Here is a 9,929-nt window from a genome sequence, read left to right on the forward strand (position 1 = left end):
TACCAAATATTACCAATGAAAAATATCCTAATACGCATGCATATATGTAAACACTTTGATACTAACAACTATGCAGAATACAGCACGTATGTTATCCGCTCGACGGTCTGATAGCGACTGACTCTGGGTCTGGTTGGACTCTGATGCTCAATCCCTGCCCCCCACCACTTTAGACAATCCTTTCATTACTCTCTATTATTCGCTACAATATACAAGGTATTTTAGGTATTTAAAATCATTTTACGAGTCGGTTAATCTGTTTCTTTGTTGTCTTTTTTTTTACCAGTAGATTAAACAGTGAAAAAAATTAACAGCATGTCGAAAGACGTAAATTGTACTCTTCGAAGCCCAAAAACCACTCAGATTACGTTAACGTACGGTGTCGAACCGGTTTGAAAAGTTAATTCTAACATGACCACTTAACGTTGATGCTTTAATACCTCATTATGTACGCGTGGATTCGCGTACGTTGGGGTCTGCCAGGATTAGGCACTACATATTCGGGCAAACGGCGCCAAATTGTTCCAATCTGGTTTAACATTGAGCCCTTAATCTGTACATTATGCCTCTTATCGGTGCGGTTACCTAAACCTGTGTCAGATACAAAATTCGGTAGAGACTATTCGTTACATGTAGATTACACTACCCAACAAATTTTTACTATCTCTTATTTTTTTTTTTTTTTTTGTGCAACATGCACTGGGTGATCTTTATAAAATTTCTCTGTATCACCCTTATTTTAAACAAAAAGGAAGTATGTACTGTGTAAAGGGTGAAAAGAATATTACGATAATATGGTAGGACACCTCCGAAAGCTTTCTATTTTAAAGGTTTTCCATGAACCTAATAATTTCAACGTGCATCTAATTTTTGATAACTGTTTCTTTATTCCAGCAAAATTAGACGGCGTGAAAACTTACATGAGAATGAGAAGAGTACCGAAACATCTTCAAGTGAAAGTGATCAAATGGTTCGACTACCTCTGGTTAACGCAAAAATGTTCCGACGAAGAGAAGGCTGTCAGCTGTCTTCCCGGTGAGAGTTTCCGAAGAAAAAGAAATTTCTTTCTGTATTGTCACTCACTCTAAATGGATCGTTCTATCGAGTTCTTTCGCGATTTTTTGTTAATCCCAGCCCCCTTTGAAATAGTACGATGGATACAGTCAACATTTAACTCCTGCCCGTGGCAAACGGTAGACATCAACGCGCGGTAAACACTAAACTGCTTTGTAACAGAGACTATAAGAATCGTGACCAACTCTTGTGGCGTACTGATAGAAACTAAAACTCAATCACGATCGTGATTTGCTGTCTGGCTCGTGATATTTATATTTGGACCAAAATCTTCGTCATGAGTCAGACTCGTTAAAGTACGGGAAAGGGTTAATGTAGCTGCATGTTCTCTGAACGTTTTACAGAGATTTGGTACATGAAAATAGACAAAATCGTCAGAAATTATACATGAAAGCAAAGAGTTTTCGCTCGTAATTATTCGTTCCATTATAACGTTGCAGACAAACTAAAAGCTGAAATCGCGATAAACGTGCACTTGGATACGCTGAGGAGGGTCGAGATTTTTCAGAACACGGAGGCTGGTTTCCTGTGCGAGCTCGTTCTAAGACTGCGGCCCGTTCTCTTCTCACCTGGCGATTACATTTGTCGCAAAGGTGAGACGTACCAGGCGTTTCTTCACCCGTGTCAGGCGACATTTTTGCCAAATAAGATGCGACTCGGTGTTTTGGAACGTACTACATACTGGAAGTACGCCAAAAACACGTAACGACCGGGCAAAGGATTGGAAAGCGAGTGCCCTTCCTTTCCACTTGGCTTCATTGCCAACGAGGCATCCAGATGACCCATTTACGGGTCAATGTGTTGTATATTTACACTATTTTACGAAAAATGAAGGCGTGAATGGTACCCGTCGTATTTAAACGTACATAGCGAAATGTGGTACCGTTTGCATTGTTTATGAAATTTCGAATCCCCGAGAATACGAACATGCTTTGAGACATGATTTTGTTTATGGAATTTGTTCGCAGGTGAGGTAGGAAAGGAGATGTACATAGTGAACAGGGGCCGACTGCAGGTTGTGGCCGACAATGGGAAGACGGTCCTCGCTACCCTTAAGGCGGGTTCCTACTTCGGGGAGATCAGCATACTCAATATGGGGACTGCAGGTAAAGAGTGCGGTAAATATTCCAAGCGGACCAGGGGCCCGTGAGCTGTCCCCCTCGTATTTCACGATCACGTTTTCACGTTTCACGTTCTTACCACTCTGTGAGAGGGCAAGCCGTCGAGCCGGTATGAGCCGATCTAAGACCGATTCTTTCTAGTAACTTTTCTTTTACTCTTGTACTCTTTCCGTCACCGACATTCCTATTGTCGATTTTCCACCTGCTGTTTCCGCGATTGACGTTCGCGCAACGAATCGGCCCTGCATCCTTCTCTAAAAGCGTACCACGACGCGATAAAAATAGTTAACGGATAAAATCGTTGCGAGATCGTCGATGCGTTTCAAATAAAGCCCGTGACACGTATTGCCCTTTAGCCTTCGCCCTTCTATTTTTCTCGATTGTTGTCCACCAGCTGATAAACCGACACGGCCTAAAGACAAATAACAGACACCGTGCGAAACAATTAGTTTTGCCCGATTTTGTCGATCCTGAACGCCCGAGAAGCCCGATAAGGTCGTGTCGGTTCATCGATTTAAGAGAAAAGAAAAGACACTTTTAGTCATTCGTCGTAATTTTTTATCATGCTTACGTAGTTACATTAGAAAACTTAGTTTAGACTTTTACCATTTAAAAGTAGAGCGTGCTCTTGAACCATTCCCTTTAATTTACTTTTAATTTCATTTGGCAATCGACGCTTTTATATTTTACTACTGTTACTCAAAGCACTGTGTTCGTGTATCTATATATTTTCTTTTCCACAACTTTTCATTGCCATTCCTTAACGTAGCCTGTGAATAATGATTGTGTAATATACTGCTGTAATGCGTACACACTTGACGGATGTGATTAACCTGCATTCGAATTTTATATTATTTTTATACGTCTATACATTGACCATCGTAGTTAGTTCCCTGTATACTAGACAATCTTTGCCATATAACAGATATCTTTCCAACGTATTTATCTGCGAAGGGTAGTCAAAATGTACTTTGAATTAAAGTTTCAAATCATTGTGGAATATAATTCCATAAATTCGTAGCGTTTAAATAAAATTATTACAAATATTAATACTAGATTTACGAAGATTGATTGTGTATTAATGGATGTATTAAAATTTATTTTTCTTTTTTTCCCAAATTCAACCCAAATATGCTAAAAATTAATATTTACGATTTTCACTTTACGACATATACAGGGTGTTCGGCCACCCCTGGGAAAAATTTTAATGGGAGATTCTAGAGGCCAAAATAGAACGAAAATCAAGAATACCAATTTGTTGATCGAGGCTTCGTTAAAAAGTTATTAACGTTTAAAGTTGCGCCCGTACTGAATTCTTTTCTCGGAAGTGGGTAGGATCTCGACAGTATGTCTATTAACCAAAAATTATTGTAATTGATCCCTGCAACGAAAAATAATTTTTTCAGAATGATTTGAAATTTTTTAATAACTTTTTAACGAAGCCTTAGTCAAGAAATTGATATTCTTGATTTTCGTCTTATTTTGGCCCCTAGAATCTTCCATTAAAATTTTTCCCAGGGATGGCCGAACACCCTGTATAATATGTATCTTCGCGTATACGAAAACTTATTGTATAATTAATTAAACGTCATCTCATTTTCTATCAAATGACTGCCTTTCTTGAGAACAGCTTGATACCACACCCCTTGTCACCGAATTGTAATGTCATGGGAATGACCATGGAATATGGACACGGCATTTGCAACATACATACTATTAAATGCTTCAAACCTATTCGCAATTAAGTTTTGAATTGTCTATCGATTACCTACAATTTTCGACGAACGTATGAGAAAATTTTTAAACGACGAATCTTTAAATTAAAAAAAAAAAAAGAAAAAAAAAATGCAAAATCAAAATCACAATCCGTCGCCGAACATCGTTCGCACCGCATTAATATCGTCGAATATATTCAACGAACCGAAAATATTTCCATCCATTGGCACGGTAAAAAACAAGGTACACGAACATTAAATTAAGTTAAATCAAATTAAATTATAATCAATAAATAATTGGCGTTTCGTCTTGCAATAATGTACATTCGCATCGCAGTAATCAATATTCCATTTAAATGCACCAAACATTATAATGCTTAATATATTGGTGAAAAAAATGTTACGTTCGCTGCTCGCATAGTATTATACATAGAATGCTGTTTCATATATTACGACACAACCGACATTTTATCGTTACGCCGTTGTTGGTATTTGTGTACATGCATAGATATGTATAATGTCGTTCGAGGGAAAGCTACTTTTTCAAATCTAAAGCGTACACGATCCCCTTGATAATGCGTCGTAAAACTATAACGATGCAAACACTCCGAAAGATCTTAATTTTGCAGCTATCCTTTACAACTTTGATACTCCTATAAAATTCTTGCTGCGATATAACTAATTCCTATTTAATGCACCAACGCGAACAAAACGTAATAAAAATTTGTCAAGCATGAGTTTTGCGGCGAATGAGTCAAAATTATATTCTAACACGTTTGCTGCCACGCCTGGCGCATGCTAACCGACAAAAGGGAATCGCAAAAACGAGACTTTGGTCTACTACGTAGAAACATCGTTCGGAAAGGGTTAAACGATCAGGGTAGTGGTAATCATAGATGGTGAAGATATCTTGGTCGTTGCAAGAGATTTTAGTCCCATTTTTTCGTTCTAGAGTATTTAAATTTGTTGTTAAACCTTACCAACACTATTTAAACTTATCGTCGCAAATACGGTAAGCAAACCACGATACCGTCTTACTCGATTAGCGAGAAACTACAGAAAAAGAATCTTTGTATAGAACGCGCGGCAGCGAACGTGTTAAATATATGTATGTAGAATCGAGGATGCGTTGCAAGATACAACAAGATTTAAGGTAGGCCCGCGCGACAGATACGAGTCTGTGAGATCGAGGAACGATCGATAGATCGATTCCGAGCGGATAGAAAAGAAAGCTTGATGCACCCTAATAACCAATAAATGGCTACATCGACGCAGGTAACCGACGAACAGCCAGCGTGCGCTCGGTGGGTTACTCGGACCTCTTTGTACTCAGCAAGAAGGATATGTGGGACGTCCTGAAGGAATACCCTGCAGCCAGAATCCGCCTCGAAGCCATTGCAGTGAAAAGACTCGAGAAATATAAACGGGCACCGCTTGAAAAAGGTAGCAAGCATTTATGCTATACTTTTTATACGCCAACCATCGAATTCATCGAGTAATTATTTCAAAATAGTCCCGATTCAAACCCTGTCGAACATTTATGGCACCAAGTAGAAAGACATTTAGAATCGAGTGTACGTAAGTAGACGTAACTAGACGTAGATAAAATAAATTTTTAGCTGCGATGGGAAGATGCCAGAGCACACCAGGACTCGTGGAGTCGCGAGGACGTATATCGCTGGAGGACATGTGGATATCGCCCGTGGACGCAAAGTCTACTCATATGTATTCAGCAGGGCACTCGTTGTTCTCTGCTAGTCCAAGTCCGGTGATACCACGCGGTTTGGTCAGCACGGGTAACAACATTAGCTCGAACAACGTTGCAAGAAGCATGGATAGTCCGATGAGCGCCACCAGCAGCGGCCACAGTAGCGAGGATCAGACCGCCAGGGCACCGCAATCTGCTGCCACACAAATCTCCACCGGCAGGCAATCTACCCATTCTGGTAAGTATCTCGTAATGATCAAGAATTCGGTAAGGGCCAACCACGCCATGTTTCCCTATGGAACTTTTCAATCTGGACGCTTTTCTCTCGGTATCGAGATCTTATCCCCAAAACATCCAAAGTCTATCCTTGAGCTTGTTTGTATCGGTAATTTACGTTCTCCGGCTGCCCGTTCCGTTCTTTCCAGGCATGACCTGTAACAGCATCACGCAATTGGTCAGCGAAGGTACTACGCCGCTATTGGATACCCACGAAGCGTTGCTGGCCGAGATCAAACGGCTTCGAGAACGGTTGGTTTGCTTGGAGACTGAGAACGCGACGATGAGCGTGAAACTGAACCAACAGCAATGGGAAGTGGAGCACCGATTGGCCGAAATCGAGATGCAGATCTGTGGCGCCAGCTCGACGTCGAGCGTAGAAGACAACAACGAGAGAAATCGAGAAAGTATCATTTAACAAGAAACAAGGCCGCGAGAGCGCGGCAAAACCAAGACGGGCCGAATGCGACACTATCCGACGGATGTCACCGACGACAGGTAGATAAATCGATCGAATCGAATTCACTCGCGGACATTACGTATACGATATTGTATTTCGTTAAATCTTATTGCAGGTACGTTGGAAACGATCAAGAAGATCCAGACGGGGCCAGAGTGTCCGGCAGATCCAGCGACACGAAATCGATCGGTAGCCTCAGTCAACATTTCTTCGAAAGCGACGAGGACGAACAGTATTACGGGACCTGTAACGGTTACGCCTCGCAGCCCGGCAGCAAGTCGAACTTGCTGCTGTGCAGCGAGTGCGATCAAAAGTCTCAAACCTGTACGTACAGACCGCAGGCACCTGGCTCCGACTGCAGCAGATACGTCGAGGAACGTTTCGACGATCGACTTCAGGATCCAGGTATCGCTCGTACATACAAAAGCCCGATTCACGTATCTTCGCCGCGATCGTTGCATTACGATGTGGATCACAGCGGTCAAAGTTGTTCGCCCAGGTCGCCGTACCACGATCAAGATTATCCGGTGAGAAGGAGCTGGCCGAAGAAGCACAAACAAGAACACGACCAAGAACACTACGTGGACAAGGATTTGGAGCAGAACAACGACAGTCCGGTCTGCGAGCTCTGCCACGGAAACGGCCACGTCGTTCAATGCGAGCATTGCGACTTCTCTAGCGAAGGGGATTTAATATGCTTCCGATGCCAGAGCGACGAAAACTCGTCGAACGGTCAGAGCTGTCCCCGTTGCGAGACCAACGAGAGAATAATATCAAACAGGCTGACGGTAAGAACGCAAAGGGGGGCAAGTTCTGGCGACGAGGGAAAGTATCCGGTGGATGCTGTGGTCAAGATTCAAGTTAACGATCATATGATCGACGTGGACTCGGACGAGACGGCTGAAAGCGACTTATCGAGCAACCACCATCATCAGAGGAGTACGCTGGACCGACTAGATACTATTGTCGAGGCAAAGGGAGACACTGCCAGTGAGAATGACGAAGAAAATGAGGGTACAAAGATAAATGGAACTAACAGCGCAAGATATCTCAATTACATGATCGTATTGTTTCTGTAAATAAACATGGTAAAAATAGCTGCGGTTAAGCTACGGATTGTTACGCTGGCACATGGAGAGTATTTGTCTTGTTGAAAATTTACAGTCGGCGATACCGATTAAATCTAAACAAAAGTTTTAACGTTGTTATACAAGTTTTAAAAGTCTCGAATGATTTTATAATACGTACCTGTATATTTCTAGTCTACCGTTATAATATTGTTATACATAATATCATAACTATTTGTACTAGAAGTATTAATAACATACTATTAGAAACATTTTATATTCTATAAATAACTTGAAAAAGTTTTTGTATCGTTGTACTTTATTATTGGATTTTACTAAAACGGTACGATATACGGAATATAAATATAAATATATTCTTTGCCGAATAATACTCGACTGTTACAATTAGATAAGTACGTATAGTAGGACTAACGAATTCAACCGAGCGCAAAATTCGTATTTGCAGCCGCATCGTTCGACAAATTACCATTACGCGTAATTTCTAGATGATTAAAAGTAATATTTACCCGTCGTTTCCTTATAAAGTAAAAGAAATATATATATATATTCCTTCGTATAGTTTTTCGATTTAAATTCAAATTAATAATTCTTTCCTTCGAACCATGTCGCAAAATATAAATACGTAACAAATTTTGGATATGTAAAGATCGCTACGATTTAACAGAAAGCGTTTGGTGGAAAGACTTTCAAAATGGGCATAGGGTGCAAAACCGATTATCGAAATTGATGAAACGCTACAGTAAAACGATATTTCGACTGTTTCTACCATCGACTCGGTTTGAAACTTGAAAATTTATAACGACAGTTTGAAAGATCGACTCGTTAATAACCCAAGAACGATACTCTCCATTCGAAATGAAACAATTTCAAAAGTATTGTCACACCACACGAAACAATCTATTGATTTTAATGTGCTGTAACTTTTCAGAATGTTTCATAGTTTACAGATTGCTTGACATCGAAAATTCTATTATAATATCTATTCGTCGCCGTAGCTCAACACGCATGTAAATAAACTGCCAAAGAACCTTATATCCTAGAACCGAATAGATTAATAGGTAACTCGTAATAGTTCAAGTGCTATGTGAGAGAGTGAGTGAGAGTGAGAGTGAGTGTGTGAGGGGGAGAGAGAGAGAGAAAAAAGTAACTATATTACATTCGACACGTGATGCAAGGATCGACACGATTCCATGCGTGACCGATAGAATGGATTTGTGCAGAAATCATATTATTTTATCATATACAGGGCGTCTGGTAACATGTACAAGCAACGATATGGCGTTTCTACATGAAAAAATGAATCGAAAATACAAAGTAAACTTTTTTTATGCTGGATTTCATTTTCAAGAAAAAGTTGTTTTTCTCAAAAACAAAGTCGCGAATGAAAAACTTTTACTGTATATTCCCGATTTGCTTCTTCGCGTAGAATCATCGCATTATCACTTATACCACCGATTTACCGGACACCCTCTATGTAAACATTTTCATTTTTCCTCAATTTGACCGCGATTTTTTATTCCTTCGTGTAAATTTTAATAGATTTCAATTTAGATTTTAATATAGATCAGGGTTTGAAAATAATTGTTTCATACCGTAATAAAAATGTTCCGATCAAAACTGTTTCAAGAATCGAAACTCGTAACAGTTTTCGAACCCTGATACCAAAATTTATGCAAAACAAGTTATTTATATCAATTACATATTTGCTCGTATGGATTCGTTTCAATTTTTTACATGTTTTCGATGCTTTATCGTCAAATAATTAAGGTTTATACACAAATCCATGGTAACTCATATTCGGGACCAACTAAAGTCACAATCTTCACTGCTGCTTTTAGTTTCTATTCTCATTTCCGATCGTTATCTATTGCATACCGCTCTCGCGCGCAGAACAACATTTCGATTGATGTACTTTATCTAATCGCAATTACAAGACTACTTTTTTCCGTGAACGATTCCTTGTAATTCCGTTATATCGGCACAGAAACGTTGAAGAATATGTGTTTGATGCAACAAAATTAAACAAAAATTTCGTTTACTTTCAAAAAGTAATTCAAACGATATAAAAAATGTATTTCCATTTCATTTACTTCTGTACACATGGCTCGGCGAATTTGTGCTACTCGAGGAGAATATCGTTTCGTATCGCACGGGTAGGGTTGTCACCTTTTAAACAGTGAAAAGTAAACGCTTTAACATTGTTTAAATATTCACGTTTTAAAGCGTACGTTCGAAGCATACGTTTTATTTTATCGAAAGTAATATGTTTGTTGAGTCGATGCATTTAAGTACAGTGGAGTCACGTTATGTCGCCACAAACGAGCATGTAAAAGCGAACAAGTTTCAGAAACGGCGATATACTAATTGTAAGTTGCTATCCGTATGCGTGTGACAGAAAAGTCAATCTAGCAGCAATATAACGCGACTATACTGTAACAATTATTCACGCTTAAATGTATACTTTTTGTTGCTCTCCTTTATTGGGGA

The 9,929-nt window shown here is 39.7% G+C and overlaps 2 protein-coding genes across 8 annotated transcripts in view; both read left to right on the forward strand.

Annotated features, from left to right (window-relative positions):
• Nucleotides 1–6,605, forward strand: part of LOC143351991 (uncharacterized) — a 39,167-nt gene extending 32,562 nt beyond the window's left edge. For 3 of the 7 annotated variants that reach the window (XM_076784181.1, XM_076784179.1, XM_076784180.1), the window contains exons 10-16: nucleotides 895–1,035; nucleotides 1,515–1,667; nucleotides 2,043–2,192; nucleotides 5,186–5,353; nucleotides 5,530–5,856; nucleotides 6,044–6,392; nucleotides 6,470–6,605. In XM_076784181.1, coding sequence (XP_076640296.1) covers nucleotides 895–1,035; nucleotides 1,515–1,667; nucleotides 2,043–2,192; nucleotides 5,186–5,353; nucleotides 5,530–5,856; nucleotides 6,044–6,312 — 1,208 coding nt within the window. In that variant the 3' untranslated portion in view covers nucleotides 6,313–6,392; nucleotides 6,470–6,605. The remainder of the gene's footprint in view (nucleotides 1–894; nucleotides 1,036–1,514; nucleotides 1,668–2,042; nucleotides 2,193–5,185; nucleotides 5,354–5,529; nucleotides 5,857–6,043; nucleotides 6,393–6,469) is intronic. The other 4 variants (XM_076784184.1, XM_076784185.1, XM_076784182.1 and 1 more) reach the window with 4 other exon arrangements.
• On the forward strand, nucleotides 6,358–7,976 carry LOC143349058 (uncharacterized). The gene is made up of 4 exons (XM_076779938.1): nucleotides 6,358–6,392; nucleotides 6,470–6,543; nucleotides 6,612–6,759; nucleotides 6,854–7,976. Exons 1-4 carry the CDS (start codon nucleotides 6,358–6,360, stop codon nucleotides 7,431–7,433), a joined length of 837 nt encoding a protein of 278 aa, XP_076636053.1. The 3' UTR covers nucleotides 7,434–7,976.
• Nucleotides 7,977–9,929: the final 1,953 nt, after the last annotated feature.

The sequence above is a fragment of the Colletes latitarsis genome, chromosome 2 (genome assembly GCF_051014445.1).
Source record: "Colletes latitarsis isolate SP2378_abdomen chromosome 2, iyColLati1, whole genome shotgun sequence".
Taxonomy (NCBI): Eukaryota; Metazoa; Arthropoda; class Insecta; order Hymenoptera; family Colletidae; genus Colletes; species Colletes latitarsis.

Coding starts and splice junctions, on each gene's coding strand:
- LOC143349058 (XM_076779938.1), top strand. CDS start 6,358: ATGCGACACTATCCGACGGATGTCACCGACGACAG. Junction 6,544..6,611: donor CAGCGACACGAAATCGATCG/GTAGCCTCAGTC, acceptor TGTAACGGTTAC/GCCTCGCAGCCCGGCAGCAA. Junction 6,760..6,853: donor CGATCGACTTCAGGATCCAG/GTATCGCTCGTA, acceptor TTGTTCGCCCAG/GTCGCCGTACCACGATCAAG.